The sequence below is a fragment of the Anomaloglossus baeobatrachus genome, chromosome 4 (genome assembly GCF_048569485.1).
Source record: "Anomaloglossus baeobatrachus isolate aAnoBae1 chromosome 4, aAnoBae1.hap1, whole genome shotgun sequence".
Taxonomy (NCBI): domain Eukaryota; kingdom Metazoa; phylum Chordata; class Amphibia; order Anura; family Aromobatidae; genus Anomaloglossus; species Anomaloglossus baeobatrachus.
The window spans coordinates 630,339,802-630,362,761 of NC_134356.1; the positions used below are offsets into that span (position 1 = coordinate 630,339,802).

General features: G+C 49.7%; 1 protein-coding gene across 2 annotated transcripts in view; it reads left to right on the forward strand.

The window, feature by feature from the left end:
- The window catches only part of LOC142304207 (G protein-coupled receptor kinase 5-like), a 144,669-nt gene extending 122,330 nt beyond the window's left edge, over positions 1-22,339 (forward strand). Inside the window, exons 14-16 of one of the 2 annotated variants that reach the window (XM_075346373.1) lie at positions 4,917-5,054; positions 5,558-5,689; positions 20,558-22,339. In XM_075346373.1, coding sequence (XP_075202488.1) covers positions 4,917-5,054; positions 5,558-5,689; positions 20,558-20,659 — 372 coding nt within the window. In that variant the 3' untranslated portion in view covers positions 20,660-22,339. The remainder of the gene's footprint in view (positions 1-4,916; positions 5,055-5,557; positions 5,690-20,557) is intronic. The other variant, XM_075346374.1, reaches the window with a different exon arrangement.
- Positions 22,340-22,960: the final 621 nt, after the last annotated feature.

Sequence of the window (22,960 nt, forward strand, 5' to 3'; positions counted from 1 at the left end):
AGAAGGAGGAGCAGTCCAGCGATTATCCAAAGTCGAGAAGTGTACCCATGGGTGAGTGGAGGTACATGGCAAACTTTAAATTCCGCTCTCATTTGCTGGTGGTGTGGTGAAGTCTGGCCCAATCCAACCCTTGTTCATCTTTATCAGAGTCAGCCTGTCAGCATTTTCAGTTGACAGGCGGGTGCGTTTATCTGTAATGATTCCACCTGCGGCACTAAAAACACGCTCTGACAAAACGCTAGCAGCAGGGCAGGCCAGGACTTCCAAGGCGTAGAGAGCCAATTCATGCCACGTGTCCAGCTTGGATACCCAATAATTGTAAGGCACAGAGGAATGTCGGAGTACAGTTGTTCGATCTGCAAGGTACTCCTTCAGCATCTGGGCAAACTTAGGATTTCTTGTGGCACTACCCCGCACCTCAGGGGCTGTGGTACGTGAGGGGCTGAGAAAACTGTCCCACATCTTAAAGACTGTTCCCCTACCTCTGGCGGATTGGACTTGTGCCTCTCTCGGCTGTACGCCTCGGTTGTCCACTGATTCCTGACCTATGCCGCTAGCGTTTTGTGAGGGGAATGCTTTGCCTACTTCCGTGAGTATGGCCTTCCGAAACTGCTGCATTTTGGTTGACCTCTCCTCCACGGGAATAAGAGACAAAAAGTTCTCCTTGTAGCGTGGGTCTAACAGTGTTACCAACCAGTAATGATTGTCGGCCAAGATGTTCTTAACGCGAGGGTCACGAGACAGGCAGCTTACCATAAAGTCAGCCATGTGCGCCAGACTCTTAACAGCCAGGACTTCAGTAGCCTGACCAACAAGATGACTGAACATGCTGTCCTCCTCCTCCTCCTCCTCCTCCTCCTCCTCCTCATCTACCCTGTCCTCTGGCCAGCCACGCTGAATCGAGGATATGACTGGTGTGCATGTCATATCCTCAATTTGGCCGGAGAGTTGCTCCATGTCTTCATCCTCCTCCTCGTCATAGTCCTCCACTGCACGTTGTGATGAGACGAGGCTGGGCTGTGTGTTATCACCCACACCCACTACTGTTTCTTGCTGCAACTCATCGCGCTCCGCCTGCAATGCATCATGTTTGTTTTTCAGCAGGGACCGTTTTAGAAGGCAGAGTAGCGGTATGGTGACGCTAATAATGGCGTCATCACCACTCACCATCTTGGTGGAGTCCTCAAAGTTTTGGAGGATGGTACATAGGTCTGACATCCATCTCCACTCCTCAGGTGTTATGTGTGGAGTTTGACCCATTTCCCGACGGCTTAGGTGATGCAGGTACTCAACAACTGCCCTCTTCTGCTCACATATCCTGACCAACATGTGCAGAGTTGAATTCCAACGCGTGGGGACATCACACACCAGTCTGTGAGCCGGAAGATGCAAACGGCGCTGAAAGCCGGCAAGGCCGGCTGAAGCAGTAGGTGACTTTCGAAAATGTGCAGACAGGCGGCGAACTTTTACCAGCAGATCAGACAGCTCTGGGTATGACTTTATAAACCGCTGAACCACGAGGTTGAGCACATGGGCCACGCATGGAACATGTGTCAGCTGGCCTCGCCTCAAAGCCGCCACCAGGTTCCGGCCATTGTCACAAACGACCTTTCCTGGCTTTAGGTTCAGAGGTGTGAGCCAGTGATCTGCCTGCTGTTTCAGAGCTGTCCACAGCTCTTCTGCATTGTGGGGTTTGTCACCTATGCAGATTAGCTTCAGCACAGCCTGTTGCCGCTTCGCCGAGGCAGTGCTGCAGTGCTTCCAGCTTGTGACTGGTGTGGAGGGCACAGTGGATGAGGATGCGCAGGAGGAGGAGGAGGCTGAAGAGCATGACATTCCGGAGCTGTAGAGTGTGGGTGAAACACTGACTGAGGTAGGGCCTGCAAACCTTGGTGTGGGAAGGACGTGTTCCGTCCCTCGCTCAGACTGGGTCCCAGCTTCCACAATATTAACCCAGTGTGTGCCGTCAACGAGATGTAGCGGCCTTGCCCACAAGCACTTGTCCACGTGTCTGTGGTTAGGTGGACCTTGGGTGAAACAGCGTTGTTCAGGGCACGTGTGATGTTTTGTGACACGTGGTTATGCAACGCGGGGACGGCACACCGGGAGAAATAGTGGCGGCTGGGGACCGAGTAACGTGGGACAGCTGCCGCCATCAGGTCACGGAATGCTTCTGTCTCCACCAGCCTAAAAGGCAACATTTCCAGCGCAAGCAGTCGCGAAATGTTAGCATTTAGAACTGTGGCATGTGGGGTGTTGGCAGTGTATTTGCGCCTGCGTTCAAAGGTTTGCTGAATGGATAACTGAACGCTGCGCTGGGACAAGGACGTGCTTGATGATGGTGTTCTTTCTGCGTAGGCAACTGCAGGTGCAGGAGTGGAGGAGGCTTGTTCGCAGGCAGCATGGACAGAGGATTGGCTCGCATGCACAACCAGCGAAGACGTAGCAGTGACATCAGCAAGCACTGCTCCTCGACTCTGTTGTACTTCCCACAAAGTCGGGTGCTTGGCTGACATGTGCCTGATCATGCTGGTGGTGGTCAGGCTGCTAGTTTTGGTACCCCTGCTGATGCTGGCACGGCAGGTGTTGCAAATGGCCTTTTTTTAATCATCTGGATCCAACTTAAAAAACTGCCAGACTCGTGAAGACCTAACATTTGTACAGGCACCTTGTGTCGTCGTGTTGTTCCGGGGAACGGTTGCCTGACTTCTGCCTGGGGCCACCACCCTGCTTCTTACTGCCTGTTGTGATGCTACGCCTCCCTCCCCCTGTGCACTGCTGTCCTCGCTCTGCATATCCTCCTGCCAGGTTGGGTCAGTTACTGGATCATCCACCACGTCGTCTTCCTCTTCCGCACCCTGCTCCTCCTCCTGACTTGCTGACAATTGTGTCTCATCATCGTCCACCACTTGTTGAGACACGTTGCCAACTTCGTGAGAACGTGGCTGCTCAAATATTTGGCCATCTGTACAGACGATCTCCTCATGACCCACTTCAATATGAGCTGGCGAGAGGCCAGAATGTGTGAATGGAAACGTGAACAGCTCTTCCGAGTGTCCAAGTGTGGGATCATTAATGTCCGAGGAGGACGTGTACTCAGCCTGGTGGTAGGAAGGAGGATCAGGTTCAGAAATGTGCGGTGCAGTATCACGGCTACTGACACTTGACCGTGTGGAAGACAGAGTGTTTGTGGTGGTGCCAATCTGACTGGAAGCATTATCCGCTATCCAACTAACAACCTGTTGACACTGGTCTTGGTTCAAGAGCGGTGTACTGCTGCGGTCCCCAAGAATTTGGGACAGGACGTGCGAGCGACTAGATGTGGCCCTTTGTTGTGGCGAAATTAGAGCTTGCCCACGACCTCGGCCTCTGCCTGCACCACCATCACGTCCACTTCCTTGTTCCTTGCCAATGCCCTTGCGCATTTTGCAATGCTGTGCACTGCTGACGTGTATATTCACTACTTGTGCGTTATATCAAAGTTTCTGGAAATTGCACACAAGTGCACCTGTACGCTGCCACCGACAGGCACACACGTGCGGTTTTTAAATGCAAGCACGGACGCACTAAGAACCTAACACAGGTTTTAGGAGCAAAAATTAAGAACTCTGACACTATCAGCCACTGCTGACTGACGTGTATTATACACTACACTTGTGCGTTATATAATAGTTTGGTAAAAACGCACACCAGTGCACCTGTACGCTGCCACCAACAGGCACACACGTGCGGTTTTAAAAACCAAGCACGGACGCAATAATAACCTAACACAGGTTTTAGGAGCAAAAATTAAGAACTCTGACACTATCAGCCACTGCTGACTGACGTGTATTATACACTACACTTGTGCGTTATATAATAGTTTGGTAAAAACGCACACCAGTGCACCTGTACGCTGCCACCAACAGGCACACACGTGCGGTTTTAAAAACCAAGCACGGACGCAATAATAACCTAACAGGTTTTTTTGGGGAGCGACAATTACAGTACAGACAAGTCAGACACTATCTGGACTGTTTTACACTGTGTACACCAGCCCCAGATATGAAGGCTGGTATACGGTCACCACTACCCTGCCTGCCTGCCTGCCTGTATACTGCTACAATAGTCCTGACAAGGACTCTTTTGGTCACTAGCCTGTATTCAGACCTGGCTATACCCTGCCTGTATATAGCAACAATAGTCCTGAGAAGGACTCTGCTACTGTACGCCGACCTGGCTATACCCTGCCTGCCTGTATACAACTAGAATAGTCCTGAGAAGGACTTTTGGTCACACTGTTTGCAGCCCTGCAACTGAAAAAGCTATAAAGGGCCGCAAAGCTTTCCCTGAATCAGCGACACTCTCCCTACACTCACTGTCAGAATAGCTGTGAGCAGAGCACAGCGCGCCGGCCTATATAAAGGCTCGGTGACGCTGTGCAGGCCGGCCAATCACTGCAATTCCACAACTAACAGGGCTGTGGCATTGCAGTGGTCTGCCAGCCAATCCCTGCATGAGGGCTGGCTCTCAAAAGAGCGCCAACATGCAGAAATGAAGACCACGAGTAAAGCACGAGTATCGCGAGATTACTCGGTCCCCGCCGAGCAGCCCGAGTACAGTGATACTCGTGCGAGTACCGAGTAGTGACAAGCATGCTCGCTCATCACTACTAGCTACGCAATCCTGCTAGGTTTTCCAGACTGTCAGCCATTCCCCCAAACACAGATCCTATTAGGTTAGAAATTTGGAGGAACCTTGACTTACAATCAAGGAATGCAGTCATACAGTCTGCCCATAGCCCATTGTCCAATTCTGCTGATCCGGCACACTACTTCTGTATTTTGTTGCATTGCCGGATTATTGGAACTTCACTATTCTACTGTAATATATAACCATAACGTTTCATAATTCTGATTTTTTTTCTCACTCCTTAGCCCCGGGCGGTGTACTGTAAGGATGTGCTGGACATTGAGCAGTTTTCGACAGTTAAAGGGGTCAACTTGGATAAAACGGACAATGATTTCTATGCCAAGTTTGCCACAGGCTGTGTGTCCATTCCCTGGCAGAACGAGGTGAGTGTTTTACAATGTACAACTCCAACTGTTCTGCTTACGTGCAGGTTCATAATATATCTGCCCCGGTCTCATTCGGCAGACCCATAGAGAATGAATGGATCGGCAAGTGAGCGTCCAACTTGATGCTCAGTTGTAACCAAGATAAATTTTCTGTTTTGCCATTCTGTGCTTGGCCCTGCGGTTGGACCCTCACTGATCAATAAGTTATCACCTAACCTGTGCGTAAATGATAGCTTGATTTTACCGGACAGCCTTATTAAGTAACCCGTAAGGGTATTTACTCTTAACTACTAAGTTATTACATGGGGTTCCCCTATATAAAATGTCACAACCTAGCCAGATCAGAGAAAGCCAGCCTATGGATTTCAGTGAGAACGGTGTAATACTTCATCTTCCCATTGGGGGCACCGCAGGGAGATCATACTCTTTCTGCTTCATTCCTCCATTGATGACATGCACGTTTATTACAGTCCGGCTGGTCTATGTGTTTGTGTCTTTAGATGATTGAGACCGAATGCTTCAAGGACCTCAACATCTTTGGACCAAATGGGACTCGTTGTCCGGATCTTGACTGGAGGCAGCTTCCTGAACCGCCAAAACGTAGCCTGCTCCAAAGGATCTTCCGAAGACATGTAAGTATCACTTACGCATCCAAAAATTAAGAGGGATACACAAATCTCACAACTCCTCTCAGATAGGCGCAAGACTCAAGTTGAAATTGTTTACTGATCTAAGTTGTTGGTAGCTAAATGACGTATCTGCAGTCATTGGAAACCAAAATTGTTAACTGTCTGAGTTCTGGATTCCAAATCATCCTGACGATGAAAGTACATATATGAAATTTTGTCTGTGTGTGACCCAATGTGCCTGTATGTACTCCTAATATGTGGTCCTTGTAAGCTGGAAGATGTGGTCTTCAGGGATCTTCTCCCAGACATGGATCAGGATAGCCATGACTTCTTGAAAGTACGTAATGCTACTTGTCTGCTTCATATTCATGGATACATAATGTTCCAGAGGTTCTTAATTATATTTAGGCCTGGGGAAGATGAGGACCAATGGGATCAATATCTTATCACCAGGAGGGCAATAGCTTAAAGTGAACCTGTCAGGTGTAATATGCACCCAGAACCACAAGCAGTTCTGGGTGCATATTGCTAATCCCTGCATAGCAGGCCCAGCCTATAGTAGCATAGATAAAGATATCTTTAGAAAAAGTATTTCTAAACATCCTTTATGATATGCTAATGAGGCCAGGGACTAGTCTCAAGGGCATTAGTTCCCTTGGCTAGTCGGCCCCCTTAGCATGTAAGCAGGCCCCTGTGGGCATGCTAATGAATACACAGCGTCAGAGGATAGTCGCTCTCACCGCTGCTGCCATCGCACCTGATGCCAGATTTTGGCCCAGTGTGCTTGATTCCGGACTTTTGGTCATGAGCACTATGAAGCCGGGTGTACGCGTCCTGGCTTCAAAATCGTATGGTGTGCATAACTGAAAGTTTAGGATCTTGCGCACTGAGCCGAAGTCCAGCGATGGCAGCAAAGAGGTAAGCGTTGCCCATCCTCTGAACCTGCGCCCTTTGGGTGTGCTTACATGCTGAGGGGGCCGACTAGCCAAGGAAACGAACTCCCTTGCGACTAGTCGCTGGCTTCATTAGCATATAATTTGGGATCTTTAGAAATACTTTTTTCTAAAGATCTCTTTATCTATGCTAGTGTATACAGGGACGGTTAGGCAGGGATTAGCAATATACACCCAGAACTGCTCGTGGATCTGTGTGCATATTGCACCTGACAGGTTCCCTTTAAGGTCTGACAATGGCTCCGAAGACTTTTTCCTAGCACCTAACAGCAGTCAGCGTGCCTTTTGAAGACCAGTTTATGTCACAGGTCATACACTATAGCAAGACTGAGAAAAGCAACGAAAAGCTTTTTCCACAGACGCTGTTCACTCAGTGGGTTACCGCTTTACTACACTACATGGACTCCCATTATTTCTTTGATCTATAGGACATCTGATGAAGGCCAGCGTGACTGAAATGTATTGCTTGTGGCAATATATCTATCAATTAATGATATTGACATGTTCTCTTGACTATGGGTGCCAAGTTCTTCATTACTTGTTTCATAAGGGTTAGGACCAACAAAATAAGAATGCCGTGTCCTCTTCAACATGAAAACAGCAACAAGATACAAGGTAGTTATTTATACTGCATCAGCCAGGTCTCTTCCAGGCAAAGATTTCACAGCAGACTGGGGTTTCAAGATGTGCTATCCACACTCTTCTGAAGTAGCACCAAGAAATTGGCAACTGCGAGGAAGGTAGACATAGTGGTCAGCCAAGGCAACTTTGTTCAGAAGATGAAAGATGCATCATGTGTATCATCCATCACACCCAGGTATTAGGTGCAGGAGACACTATTAGGCCCAGACGTAGGTGCCGAGCGGGGGTGCGGCTTTTCTGCGGTGTTGTGCAGTTTGGGGTGTCACGGTGCTCCTACCTGGTTCCTGTCGCTCCAAACCTGTTCCCAGGATACATCTGTATGAGGTAGGAATAAGGCAGACCGCACCTTGCTATGAACAGGTCAGACGTTTTACTGGATATCACTATGATGGTCACATCTTCTGGAGCATTTGGCTGTGACACTGGATCTCCATACAGGCTTAGGCTGGATGACAACTAGACTAGTGATCTGTAATAGGAAATATATGCCTGAGGTTTGTCCTTACTGTGATGGGCTCTGAGCAGCCTGTGTGGCAGGTACAGGACATTACCGCCCTTGTCACCTGCTCATCACCTCCAGCCCGGCTTGTTTCAACTGCCAACTGTCATCTCTCCCTGGTTACCATAGTGACCAGGCTATAGAGGATATTGATAAGACATCCTCCAATACAGTCCCTTGCCAACACTTATACCACCACCTGCTGGTCTGCAGTGGTATTACAGAGCAACAACTTACAGTACATTTGACAGAAGGCAATTCATGAAATCATGAATGCAGAAACTTTAGTAATGTCTCCTTCTGGGTCATTACATCCCCCCCCTTGAAGAAGAACCAAGCCACCCTCTGCTTGCCTAAGAGGTCTTGGCTAAATAGATAATGGTGCGTTCTCCTGTAACCAATAAGGTGTGTGTTGATGTACACCTGAAAAGAATGGCTTTGTCCTATCGTAATGCAACTTCTTCGGATTTTCCTGTTACTGGTGTTCCAGAACGTCACTTGAGTTCCCGAGGCCACGCTTCATGCTGCATGTAGCTCCCATGTATGCTAAGTGCCATTGGCTCATACCCAGTTCCCTGACCAGGCTCTGACTAAAGTGTATTCTACTTCTTACTAATACGAGTATTTCTTCGGCACTCCAGTGGGAGACCCAGACGATTGGGTGTATAGCTACTGCCTCCGGAGGCCACACAAAGCATTACACTAAAAAGTGTAAGGCCCCTCCCCTTCTGGCTATACACCCCCAGTGGGATCACTGGCTCACCAGTTTTCTGCTTTGTGCGAAGGAGGTCAGACATCCACGCATAGCTCCACTGTTTAGTCAGCAGTAGCTGCTGACTATATCGGTTGGAAGAAAAGAGGGCCCATATAGGGCCCCCAGCATGCTCCCTTCTCACCCCGCTTGTGGTTTGTAAGGTTGAGGTACCTATTGCTGGTACGGAGGCTGGAGCCCACATGCTGTTTTCCTTCCCCATCCCCCTGAGGGGCTCTGAGGAAGTGGGATCTTACCGGCCCCAAAGCCCTGAGGCCGGGCTCCATCCACAGACCCATTGAACCTGCTGGATACGGAGCTGGGTACCGTTCAGGGACATGGCCCTGCACCATTCAGGTACTCTGTGTCCCCGTACACACAGGCACAGCACACTCCAGACTTGCTGGGTGTGCTAGTGCGCCGGGGACAGTAAAGGGTTACAGTCACTGCAGCCTAGCTGAGTGACTTTCTGTATTGGGAACTACCGCGCCGAACGCTCCGGGAGCGGCGGCGCGGCTGGGACTTGTAGTGCGCCGGGGACTTAGCGCCGACCGCGCTTTTACGGCGGCGGCGCTTATAAATCCAGTCCCCGGCTTTTGCGGCCTAGCTCCGATTCGTTCCCGCCCCCACCCTGTCAATCAGGGTAGGGGAGAGACGCTGTACAATCAGCAGCGCCGAGGGCTGGAGCCTTATTTACATGCTCCAGCCCTCTCACTGGACACTGTGGGACGCCGGTTTCCCGCTCTGACTTGGGGCACGCCCACGGCCCGCCCCTACTCACACGAGCTGGAGAAGGACGCCGGCAGCCATTACTGCAGTCCGAGCTGAGAGAACGGACTCTGGGCAACACACCCGCTTATAGGCGGGCGGTAAGCGGCACCTGAAGTGCTGACACTAAATACCGCATTTGTCCATTTGTATTTTATGCTTACACTGCATAGGTCGCTATTTTTGAGCCCTCTTAGATGGCGACACATCAGCAGCAGGAAAGCAGGGGTGCTAAGGCACAGGCTTTCTATGCTGCTTGTATTGCACGTACTGAAGTGTTCATGTGTATTTATGCTTGTATGCTATACACTGCACTGTACGGTCGCTAGTCTTGGCTATATTCCCCATAGAATGGCTAGACTACAGCAGCAGAAAAGCAAGGGTGCTGAGGCACAGGTTTTTTTCTATGCTGCTTGTACTGCAGGTGTTGCAGTGTTCATTTGTACTTATGCTTGTATGCTATACATTGCACTGTATGGTCGCTATTCTGGGCGATATTCCCCTAGATAGCTAGTCTACAGCAGCAGAAAAGCAGGGGTGCCAAGGCACAGGCTTTCTATGCTGCTTGTATTACATGTGCTGCAGTGTTCATTTGTACTTTATGCTTGTATGCTATACATTCCACTGTACGGTCGCCATTCTTGGCTCTATACTAGTCGGCAGCAGCATATAAGCAACACAGGCTTTCGTTGCTGTTTCTACTGCACGTGATACTGTTCCACGGCACTGAACCCCATTGTGTGCAATGCTCCCCTGTAGCACTTGGTCAGCCGGGGTCTCTACTTGACGTGGCCAAAGGAACCACCTCTCAACCCTGTCCAAGGACAGGGACGGAGTTGCAATGGGATAGAGACTTGCAGTCCGGACAGGCCATGGGCAATCTGGATCATTGCTCCCTGGCCACCCTCATTTGGAATAAAAGAGGGGTCCCAGGAAGACTCTCTGTATGATGAGGCAGACGTAGCTCATCAGGACTTTGATCCTGACACCGCTCTCAATCCGGATACACCGGATGGTGACGCCATAAGGGATGATCCTATAGCGTCCATCAATGGAATGTTGGATCTTTCTCCCTCAGCTCCCCCAGCGGAGGAGTCAGCTTCACAGCAGGAGAAGTCCCATTTCAGTAGCTCAAACGTATATTGAGTATTGTTCTGGCCACGCTGACTTCAGAGAAGCAGTCCAGGAACACCACGCTTCCCAGAAAAGCGTTTTCTCCAAACGTATTAAGGATACACGTTATCCCTTCCCCCCTGACGTGGTAAAGCGCTGGACCCAGCGTCCAAAGGTGGATTCTCCAATCTCCAGGCTTGCGGCTAGAGCCATAAGTTGCAGTGGAGATGGGACTTCACTTAAAGATGCCATTGACAGACAGAGGGACTCTGGTTGAAATCTGTCTATGAGGCTATCGGCGTGTCGGTTGCTCCGGCATTCACAGCCGTATGGGCACCCTAAGCTTTTCAGCTGTTTTTGCGCAGCTGGTCTTGAGCACATGTACATCTGTGCCGCAGGGGCGTCCGTAACCTCGCAATGTCTGCATTGCGACTTACCCTATTAATGCTGTCCTGGAAGGACAGTCGAGGTTTCGGTCCTTCCCAGGCTCGGGCAGGTCCCAATTGTCCTCGTCCAAAAGGGCTGAAAAGCCTCAGAGGGGCTCAGCTTCCGGCCGGGCTCAATCACGCCCAAGGAAGGCAGCCGGAGGAAACGCTACCAAGGCGGTCTCCTCATGACTCTCAGCTCTCTCATCTCTCCGCATCCGCGGTTGATGGCAGACTCGCTCGCCTTTGGCGACATTTAGCTGCCACAGGTCCCAGACCGGTGGGTGAGGGACAGTGTGCCCACGTGCACAGGACAGAGTTCTGTTCTCGTCCTCCGACTCGATTCTTCAGAACGTCCCCACCTCCCCACCGAGCCGATGCTCTTCTGCAGGCAGAAGGAGTGGTAATCCCTGTTCCTCTTCAGGAACAAGACACGGTTTTCCTCCAATCTGGTTGCGGTGCCAAAAAAGGATGGCTCTTTCCGTTCCATTCTGGACCTAAAACTGCTCAACAAGCATGTGGAGGCCAGGCGGTTCCGGATGATACCCTCCGCTCCGTCATTGCCTCAATGTCTCAAGGAAATTTCCTAGCATCAATAGACATCAAAGATGCTTATCTCCACGTGCCGATTGCTACAGAGCACCATCTTCAGTTCGTAGCTCTGCCATTCGGTCTGGCGACAGCCTCACGGGTGTTCACCAAGGTCATGGCGGCAGTGGTAGCAGTCTTGCGCTCACAGGGACACTCTGTGATCCCTTACTTGGACGATCTACTTGTCAAGGCACCCTCTCAAGAGGCATGCCAACTCAGACTGAATGTTGCGCTGGAGACTCTCCAGACGTTCGGGTGGATCATCAACCTCTCAAAGTCAAACCTGTCACGACCCAATCACTAACGTATCTTGGCATGGAGTTTCATACCCTCTCAGCGATAGTGAAGCTCCCGCTGGACAAGCAGCGGTCACTACAGACTGGGGTGCAGACTCTCCTTCTAGGTCAGTCGCACTCCTTAAGACGCCTCATGCACTTCCTCGGGAAGATGGTGGCGGCAATGGAGGCGGTTCCGTTTGCGCAGTTTCATCTGCGTCCACTTCAATGGGACATTCTCCGCCAAGGGAACGGGAAGTAAACATCCCTGATCGGGAAAGTATCCCTTTCACAGACGGCAAGGACTCTCTGCAATGGTGGCTTCTTCCCACCTCATTATCACAGGGAAGATCCTTCCTACCACCGTCTTGGGCGGTGGTCACGACAGACGCGAGTCTGTCAGGGTGGGGAGCAGTTTTTCTCCACCACAGGGCTCAGGGTACGTGGACTCAGCAGGAGTCCACCCTTCAGATCAATGTTCTGGTAATCAGAGCAGTGTATCTTGCCCTACTAGCCTTCCAGCAGTGGCTGGAAGGAAGGCAGATCCGAATTCAATCGGACACCTCCACAGCGGTGGCATACATCAACCGCCAAGGGGGGACACGCAGTCGGCAAGCCTTCCAGGAAGTCCGGCGGATTCTGATGTGGGTGGAAGCCACGGCCTCCACCATATCCGCAGTTCACATCCCCGGCGTAGAAAACTAGGAAGCAGACTTCCTCAGTCGCCAGGGCATGGACGCAGGGGAATGGTCCCTTCACCCGGACGTGTTTCAGGAAATCTGTCGCCGTTGGGGAAGGCCGGACGTCGACCTAATGGCGTCCCGGCACAACCACAAGGTCCCAACCTTCATGGCACGGTCTCGCGATCACAGAGCTCTGGCGGCAGACGCCTTAGTGCAAGATTGGTCGCAGTTCCGGCTCCCTTATGTGTTTCCACCTCTGGCACTCTTGCCCAGAGTGCTACGCAAGATCAGATCCGACTGCAGCCGCGTCATACTCGTCGCCCCAGACTGGCCAAGGAGGGCGTGGTATCCGGATCTGTGGCATCTCACGGTCGGCCAACTGTGGGCACTACCAGACCGACCAGACTTACTGTCCCAAGGGCCGTTTTTTCCATCGGAATTCTGCGGCCCTGAACCTGACTGTGTGGCCATTGAGTCCTGGATCCTAGCGTCTTCAGGATTATCCCAAGGGGTCGTTGCCACCATGAGACAGGCTAGGAAGCCCACGTCCGCTAAAATCTACCACAGAATGTGGAGGATATTCTTATCCTGGTGCTCTGCTCAGGGAGTGTCTCCCTGGCCATTTGCTTTGCCTACCTTTCTTTCTTTCCTGCAATCTGGGTTAGAAAAAGGTTTGTCGCTCGGCTCCCTTAAAGGACAGGTCTCGGCGCTATCCGTCTTTTTTCAGAAGCGTCTGGCACGACTTACTAAGGTGCGTACGTTCCTGCAGGGGGTTTGCCATATCGTACCCCCGTACAAGCGGCCGTTAGATCCATGGGATCTGAACAGGGTACTAGTTGCCCTCCAGAAGCCGCCCTTCGAGCCTCTGAGGGAGGTTTCACTTTCTAGACTATCACAGAAAGTGGCTTTTCTGGTGGCAATCGCATCTCTTCGGAGAGTGTCTGAGCTAGCAGCGCTGTCATCCAAGGCTCCTTTCCTGGTCTTCCACCAGGACAAGGTAGTGCTGCGCCCCATTCAGGAGTTTCTCCCGAAGGTGGTATCCTCTTTTCATCTTAATCAGGATATCTCTTTGCCTTCGTTTTGTCCTCATGCAGTTCATCGGTATGAGAAGGATTTACATTTGTTAGATCTGGTGAGAGCACTCAGAGTCTACATTTCCCGCACGGCGCCCTTGCGCCGTTCGGATGCACTCTTTGTCCTTGTCGCTGGTAAGCGCAAAGGGTCGCAGGCTTCTAAGGCCACCCTGGCTCGATGGATCAAAGAACCAATTCTTGAAGCCTACCGTTCTGCTGGGCTTCCGGTTCCATCAGGGCTGAAGGCCCATTCTACCAGAGCCGTGGGTGCGTCCTGGGCATTGCGACACCAGGCTACGGCTCAACAGGTGTGCCAGGCAGCTACCTGGTCGAGTTTGCACACTTTCACCAAACATTATCAGGTGCATACCTATGCTTCGGCGGACGCCAGCCTAGGTAGAAGAGTCCTGCAGGCGGCAGTTGCCTCCCCGTAGGGAAGGGCTGTCTTCGCAGCTCTAACATGAGGTATTCTTTACCCACCCAGGGACAGCTTTTGGACGTCCCAATCGTCTGGGTCTCCCAATGGAGCGCCGAAGAAGGGAATTTTGTTACTTACCGTAAATTCCTTTTCTTCTAGCTCCTATTGGGAGACCCAGCACCCGCCCTGTTGTCCTTCGGGATTTTTGGGTTTTTTTTCGGGTACACATGTGTTCATGTTGAACGGTTTTTCAGTTCTCCGATGTTACTCGGAGTGAATTTGTTTAAACCAGTTATTGGCTTTCCTCCTTCTTGCTTTTGCACTAAAACTGGTGAGCCACTGATCCCACTGGGGGTGTATAGCCAGAAGGGGAGGGGCCTTACACTTTTTAGTGTAATGCTTTGTGTGGCCTCCGGAGGCAGTAGCTATACACCCAATCGTCTGGGTCTCCCAATAGGAGCTAGAAGAAAAGGAATTTACGGTAAGTAACAAAATTCCCTTCTTTATGGCACAGATTAGTCTAGTCGGCTCCCCATATCTTTGAGCTCCTAAGAAAACAAGGAGTATGGGGGGCATGGTTATCCCAACCACTTAATATGTTGAACCAATCTTCCTTCAGAAGGGTGTCATGAAACAGTTATCCCCTTTAGTGCATCATGACCTGTAATTCCTTGAGCGCCTCATCACCTTGATAAATTGGCTTATTATGCCCCCATATTATGATACCCAGCAGAGATAAAGCATATGGCTACAGGCTGCAGCCCCCAACTGCGCGCTTATCATGGCTGTGTATCAAAATAAGAATTGCATGCGGCTTTTTCTATTATTATTTAAATAAACAATAATAATAAAAAAAAAGTGTGCAGTCCCTCTCCAATCTTGATACACAGCCATGACAAAGCCTGACAGCTGGGTGCTGGTATTCTCAGGCTGGAGAGACTCATGCTTATTGCCCCCCCCCCCCCCCCCAGCCTAAAAATAGCTGCCTCCTCACAAAAGGCTCCACAAAGGACCTGGTAGTCTCGTCCATGCAGGCTCTGCACCACACCAGAGTCTCTGTTCCCGGTTGTAACCGGACTTTTTGGGCATCCTTGATCCGGGCATGGCATATTTCCCCTTTTTTGTTGGAGAACTTCTATTGCGCTGCCATGTTTGACCGGCATGGTCTCATGGATAGCCTCCTGAAAGTCTTTGGGTGCCTTTGGTAGGGCCTGTCATAGGGCTTCCAGCACTTCAGTATAGCAATTTCGGAGAACATTAGTGCCTAGAATCACTGGAAAGTTGTCATTTTCTGGGACTTGAATTGCTACTATCACTTGCCATGAGAGGTTTGTCTCCCCAATGTGAAGCGTGGGTTCCCAGTAGCTGTGTATGGCTACTGACTTTCCATTGGTACAGTAGCTGTGATGTGGAGCCATTGTTTTGGAGGTTGTCAGCTGGGCTCATTTTTGGTACTCTTCAAATGCCGTATGCCAGATAGTGGTCACTTGAGACCCGATGGCAATCAAGCCAGGGAAACTCACTCCATTAATGCTGACTTCAACCATGGGGCGAGAGCCTGTGTACTTTGGCATCCAGCCTGGATTTACGGAACTTAAGGTCTCTTCTCTTGAGGGTCTTCCAGCTGCCTCAGTGATTAGATGTTTAACTGCCAGCAATCCTATGACCACGTCGATCGCAGAATTTACATTCTAGTCTTTGGGAACTCTTGTGCCAGGTATCTGAAGATCTCTCAGGGGGTCGGCGTCTGTTCTCTCTTGGTCATGGAGGTGGCTACAACATTCTAATCTTGGAGGATCCTCTCTTTCCCGTCTAGAGGGGCGCTCCAGTAGTTCCAACTGCTTAATCTACTTTACCAAGTTTTCGGCGAGACAAAAGACTTGACCAGCTAGGTTGGCTTCATATTCTGAAGGTGGGTCCTGGGCTCCTTGCTCAACAATATGACTAGAAAGGGGCAACTCTGTGGCAGGTTTACCCTCTCTATCTTTCTGGGTCTTAGACTGCAATTTCTCCTCCAGGACCTGTATGGCCAATTCTTTGAATTCCAGGAAAGAGGTACCCGCATGCTTGACGGCCAAGATCTTTACTTGTCAGTCCGTTTTCTATCAGCTTCTTGAGGGTCTACATTGATGATGGCACTCAAGGCTTCATGCAGTGACAGGGCAAAGTCTCTGAGGGACACTCTGGGTTTTTTCCTCTTTCCAAAAAACACTTCTTCAATTCTGAAGAGGTCCTTGATTTAAGTGACCTTTTAGTCTCTCCAAGATCTGATCTATGGTTTTGCATTCACGCTGAGTCCATGCCTTGACTTAACGGAGTAGCTGGCCAATTAAGATCTCCACTTTCTACTCCTCAGTGACAGAATACAGGTAGCCTGCATTCCCTCTCACTGAAGTGTGTGTGTGTGTGTGTGTGTGTGTGTGTGTGTGTGTGTGTGTGTGTGTGTGTGTGTGTGTGTGTGTGTGTGACTCCCTCATAGAGAGGAAGGGCCTTGAAGTAATATGGCATGGTCAGAGGCATGATACAGCTGACTGCTGAGGATGAAGTAGCATTCATTGGTATACTAGGCAAACTTCTCCATGGCTGCGGCTCTTGAGTTGCTGATGAGTCTTCTCGTTCAATGGTGTGGCTTTAATCACTGCAAGATATTGCTCTCAGTATCCTGCACCAGACCAGAACAGTCAATTTGAGCTAATACATAATTTTCGGAGGCGTTGCTATGAGCAACAGCCGAGAAATGGGAGTGTGGCCTTTTTAAGAGTTGCGGCAGCAACTTGCTTTGGTAAAGTGGGCTATACCAGAGATCAGATACAGATTCAGACAGTCTCTTTCCCCCTTGGTTTCCCTAGCTGTACTCGCTCAGGCCTGTGTAGCATGATATTGCGCCACGGCACAGTAACCGCAGTGGCGCATGCGGCGGGCGATCTTTATTCTCAGGCAAAGAATGTTCTTCTAAGATTTGGCTAATTCAGTCCACGATGAACAGAAGGCACAGAAGTAAATATCCTGATGTTGACACCAAAATTTTAGATATAACATCAGTCACACCCGGGTAGTAGGTGCAGGAGGCACTGTTAGGCCCAGACGTAGGTGCTGAGCGGTGGTGCGGCTTTTCTGCGGTGTTGTGCAGTTTGGGGTGTCCGGTGCTCCTACCTGGTTCCTGTCGCTCCAAACCTGTTCCCAGGGTACATCTGTATGAGGTAGGAATAAGGCAGACCGCACCTTGGTATGAAGAGTGCAAAAGCTTTACTGGATAATACTATGATGGTCACATCTTCTGGAGCATTTGGCTGTGACACTGGATCTCCATACAGGCTTTAGTTGGATGACAACTGGACCGGTGCTCTGTAATGGGAAATCTATGCCTGAGGTTTGTCCTTACTGTGATGGGCTCTGAGCAGCCTGTGTGGCAGGTACAGGACATTACCGCCCTTGTCACCTGCTCATCACCTCCAGCCCGGCTTGTCTCAACTGCCAACTGTCATCTCTCCCTGGTTACCATAGTGACCAGGCTATAGAGGATATTGATCAGACATCCTCCAATACAGTCCCTTGCCAACACTTATACCACCACCTGCTGGTCTCCAGTGGTATTACAGAGCAACAACTTGCATTTAATTTGACAGAATAACACCAGGCAATACATCAAACCATAAATTATTATACAGACTTTTATGAAACTTTTTGTAATGGCTCCTTTTGGGTCATTATATATGTTTACTTCACAAGATGTCCAGTGTTGCTATCCCCTCAGAATTGGCAGCAACCAGTGGGACCCAGCTACACTCATCTACTGATGGCAGTGTGGCCAGAAGTGTTCTTAAGGGAAGAATTGCAGCCAGAAAAACACATAGCCCTTGGAAACAAGGCCAAGCCACTGACTGTGCTCAAAAATATATAATAAGGGAGTGCAGAAAAATGGCATCAGGCGCTATGGACTGAGGACTCAAAATGTAAAATATTTGGCTGTAACAGAAGTCAGTTTGTTCATTGAAGGCCTGTATGGAGCAGAGAAGCAAGATGCAGGGCCTTTGAAAGTTTGGGGTTGCATTTCAGTAAATGGAGTAGGAAATTTGGCCAGGATCAATGATGGCTTTAATCCCTGAGAATGCAGGCAGATATTTCATGCAATGTCATTAGGGAGGTGTCTGGCTGCAAATGTATTCTGTAGCAGAACAATGACCTCAATAGTGCCATTAACCCTGCAACCCGGGCAATTTTTCATTTTTCATTTTGGTTTTTCCTCCCTTTCTTCCAAGAACCATGACTTTTTTTTTTTTTTTTTTTCCCCCATAAATATTATTATATTAGGGTTTATTTTTTGCGGTATGAGTTGTACTTTTGATTGAATTCTTTAGTTTTACCATATAGTGTGCTGGAAAATGAAGGAAACAAAATTCTAAGTGCGGTGAAATTGCAAAATAAATGTGCAACTGCATGATTTGTTTTTTGTGGTCTTTTACTTACCACGGTCTCTATATGGTAAAACTGACATGTCCATATGCTGCCTCACGGCGGTACGAGTTTGTAGATATAAAACTAAAAGGTATACGTGTTTGTTCTGTGGAGAAAAAAAAATTGAAATTTGTCAAAAAAAAAGAATTGTTCTTTTGTCGCCATTTTCCAAGACCCGTAGCGTTCTCATTTTTCGGGATCTGGGGCTCAGTGATGGCTTATTTTCTGCGCCTTGAGCTTTCATTTTTAATTATACAATTTCTGTGTAGATGCGATGTTTTGATTGCATTTTAAAAAAATGTTGCGGCAACTAAATAATGTAATTTTGGAGTTTGGAGCACAGAGTCCGTTTTTCTCCACCAGCACTTATGTCACGCGGACCACACAGTGGTGTGATCTGTGTGACACGTACCGGAGGAAACACATGTCTGTGGAATAAAATGAATTTCTATACTCGCCTGTCTCCAGCGCTGCTGTTTTCGACGCTGCTGTCTCCAGCTTCAGGGCCCGCTCATTATGGTCATTGCATATTCACTGCACCGCCAACTGGGAAGCAAGTGTGACCACTGCACTGGAGACAGCAGCACCATGGACAGCAGCGCCGGGAACAGGTGAGTAAAAAGTTCCCGATCTCCATGTGCTATTATAGATAGGACACTGAGAGCACGCCTGTGTCAAAATCATAAACAATAGGATAAAGAGTTGCACACCAGTCACCATGTATAGGGGAATAATGAAAAGCAGAACTGCTATGGGAATACTAGACTGAAAGATACAATGGACTATCTGAAAAAAGTGAAAAACATGAAAATGGTATGTGCATAACTGCTATGAATAATAGGAATGAGAGATATTTAGTCATTGTATTGATCAATGCAAAGGAGCCCCAAAACCAAACGACAAGGTAATCTCTATTTCTGCGGTCCCTAACTCTAACAACCAAAATCACAACCAAAATCATGGCACACGGAGGGCTATACGAACCTTCAACTCTTCAGTGAAAAAACGTGTGTTTTTCACTGATGTGTGAAAGAGGCCTAAAGAAGAACAAGGAGAGCTGGAAGTGATGATACAGTGACTCCGAGGTTGGCCCTGTGTGGCGTCCCGGAGGTTGGCCCCTGTGTGGCGTCCCGGAGGTGTTGGCCCTGTGTGGCGTCCCGGAGGTGTTGGCCCTGTGTGGCGTCCCGGAGGTGTTGGCCCTGTGTGGGCGTCCCGGAGGTGTTGGCCCTGTGTGGGCGTCCCGGAGGTGTTGGCCCTGTGTGGGCGTCCCGGAGGTGTTGGCCCTGTGTGGGCGTCCCGGAGGTGTTGGCCCTGTGTGGGCGTCCCGGAGGTGTTGGCCCTGTGTGGGCGTCCCGGAGGTGTTGGCCCTGTGTGGGCGTCCCGGAGGTGTTGGCCCTGTGTGGGCGTCCCGGAGGTGTTGGCCCTGTGTGGGCGTCCCGGAGGTGTTGGCCCTGTGTGGGCGTCCCGGAGGTGTTGGCCCTGTGTGGGCGTCCCGGAGGTGTTGGCCCTGTGTGGGCGTCCCGGAGGTGTTGGCCCTGTGTGGGCGTCCCGGAGGTGTTGGCCCTGTGTGGGCGTCCCGGAGGTGTTGGCCCTGTGTGGGCGTCCCGGAGGTGTTGGCCCTGTGTGGGCGTCCCGGAGGTGTTGGCCCTGTGTGGGCGTCCCGGAGGTGTTGGCCCTGTGTGGGCGTCCCGGAGGTGTTGGCCCTGTGTGGGCGTCCCGGAGGTGTTGGCCCTGTGTGGGCGTCCCGGAGGTGTTGGCCCTGTGTGGGCGTCCCGGAGGTGTTGGCCCTGTGTGGGCGTCCCGGAGGTGTTGGCCCTGTGTGGGCGTCCCGGAGGTGTTGGCCCTGTGTGGGCGTCCCGGAGGTGTTGGCCCTGTGTGGGCGTCCCGGAGGTGTTGGCCCTGTGTGGGCGTCCCGGAGGTGTTGGCCCTGTGTGGGCGTCCTGGAGGTGTTGGCCCTGTGTGGGCGTCCTGGAGGTGTTGGCCCTGTGTGGGCGTCCCGGAGGTGTTGGCCCTGTGTTGGCCCTGTGTGGGCGTCCCGGAGGTGTTGGCCCTGTGTGGGCGTCCCGGAGGTTGGCCCTGTTTTACTGGGTTCAAACCCCACTAAGGACAGCATCTTCTGGCGTTCGTATGTACTCTACATTATTGTATATATATTATTATTGTGACATATATGTAATACTTCAGTTTTATAATATCCCCTCTAATTCTTGTCCTTCCTTTCCCAGCAGGCTGACTACGGTATCACCCCCAATGACTCCTCCCTTTCAAACGTGAACGCCACAAACCACCACTTCCAAAGCAGGACGGCCACGGACTTGCCATCTTGACGGAATATCTTCGAACCATCCCAAACTGGTTTTTATCAAGAAGCCATCCAACAAGCCTCTTTTCTCCGTCCCACCCGTTTTCTCAGGTTTACCCTTGGACTCTGTGCAAAACTTTTTACAGGAAAAAATATAAATATATATATTTTAGGTCTTTGATGACCAAAAAGACGCATGGGAAATTTCTATTACTGCTTCCGGCAGTGGGGAGATCTCAGACTTTTAATTTTTTTTTTTCCTCCTCATTTTAAGCAGATCACTTCTGATAAACTGTTTTATGCGAAGTCCATGGACATATACAAGCTGTTTTTTTTTTCATTTGTGTTTTATTTTATTTTTTTTTTAATGTTCTGTATCCTTTTATTTTTTTTATTGACTTGGTAATGCATTTGTATAGGAATACGGGATGAGTGGGGAAGCCATTTTTTTTTTTCATCCTGCCATATTTTCCCAACGGGAAGAATCATTCATCAATCAAATGTGCTGAAAGTATGAAATCTTTCCTATTATTATGTAACATGTATTCTTCAGTTGCCTCTTTGCCAGTGTTTATTATCGGTCATTATTACAAAGTCGTATTGTAGCCTGTCTCCTACCTACAGTGGAGGTGGCTTTTCTGAGCTAAAGGGAGGCTGGAGGTAAAAATGAAGCAAAAACAATTCCCAAACTACCATTTCTTCTCATGACCCCATCTCTATTGCTAGTGAATGTGAAGCAACAAGTTTGTGAGGATGAGGAGGGACGTAGGCTGCAGAGATTTACATACAACTGTCTTCAATACAAGCCAGACAAGGAGAACCCTCACCGCTATATACACTGCTCACAAAGGTTAAGGATATTTGGCTTTCGGGTGAAATTTTTGTAAAACATTAAAAGTTCAGGCCCAGTATGAAAGTAGGACATTTATGTAGACACAGCAATGGTGATTTCCTCATCTCAAACAATTTATACACCCCCCAAACATGTTGCTGTCTCAGTAACTTGTCATGTGGCCTTGAGCATCAATTCCAGCTGACGACGATGTCTCCTGCTGGTCATAAATGGAGATATTGTCTGCGGAGGCATGGCATCCCACTCTTGTTGAAGGGCGTCCCTCAGGTCATTAAGGTTCTGGCCTCTACATGGTGACTCGGTTAATCTCATAGGTTTGCTATGGGATTCAGGTCTTGAAAAAGTGCAGCCGCTCTATTTGAGGTCCCCCAGTCTCCAGAAGCCATTCCCTAGTGATGTGACCTCGATGAGCTGGAGCATTGTCCTCCATGAAGATGAAATTAGGCCGGTGTTGGTCATGCAGAGGCAAAATGACTGGTTTAGGCTGCTTTCACACTGTTTTTTTAACATGCGTCATGAACGTTTTTTTGCTGTAAAAGCGGATCCTGCTTTTACAGCAAAAAACGCATGCTAACGCATGTGTTATTTTGCAGGATCCTGTCACTGGATGTTTAGGGGCCGGCATTGGAGTCATGTGATCGGGAGTGAGGGGAACTAAACATGCCAGACTGGGAGCCGGCTTCTTACAACTGCGGAGGCTCGTAACCAAGGTAAACATTGGGTAACTTGCTTGGATACCCGATATTTATCTTGGTTATGAGCGTCTGTACACGTAACCAACGTAAACATCGGGTAACTAAGAGAAGTGGTTACCCGATATTTACCTTGGTTACGAGTGTCCGCAGCTCTCTGGCGGGGGAGAGAGAGAGGAGAGGGAGGGGGAGAGAAAGAGAGAGGGGGAGGGCGGTGGAGAGAGGGAGGAGAGAGAGGGACTGATCACCCGAGGCTGGCTTCTGTGCATGCTCAGTAGAGCAAGCAGGATCCTGTCTATCAGCATGCAGCGTTCACATGCGTTTGCGTGCTGTTTAGTCAGGATCCAGCAATTTGCGGTATTTGGACGCAGCTCAAAAACGCTACAAGTAGCGTTTTTGAACAATGTTAAAAAACTGCAAGTCGCTGGATCCTCACTATAACGCACGCAAACGCATGTGAACGCATGTTAACGCGAGTCCATTGCAAATGCATTGAAATGAAAACGCATTTGCACTGGATCCGCTTTTGCGTTAAAAAAAGCGTTCATGACGGCTGTTAAAAAAACATAGTGTGAAAGCAGCCTTAGTGATATTGCCACTGAACCATTCATGCAGTGTAAGGCAGTTCTGTAGTGACTAGACTCACCGGCTCACTGTAACACCACCACCACCACCACCACCAAAGGCTCGTCTGGTCACAACAGTGGCTGATGAACAGCGCTCTCCTTGACGTCTCATAACATTGTTGGCCTCAATCATTTCTGCTCAGTGTAAATGGACT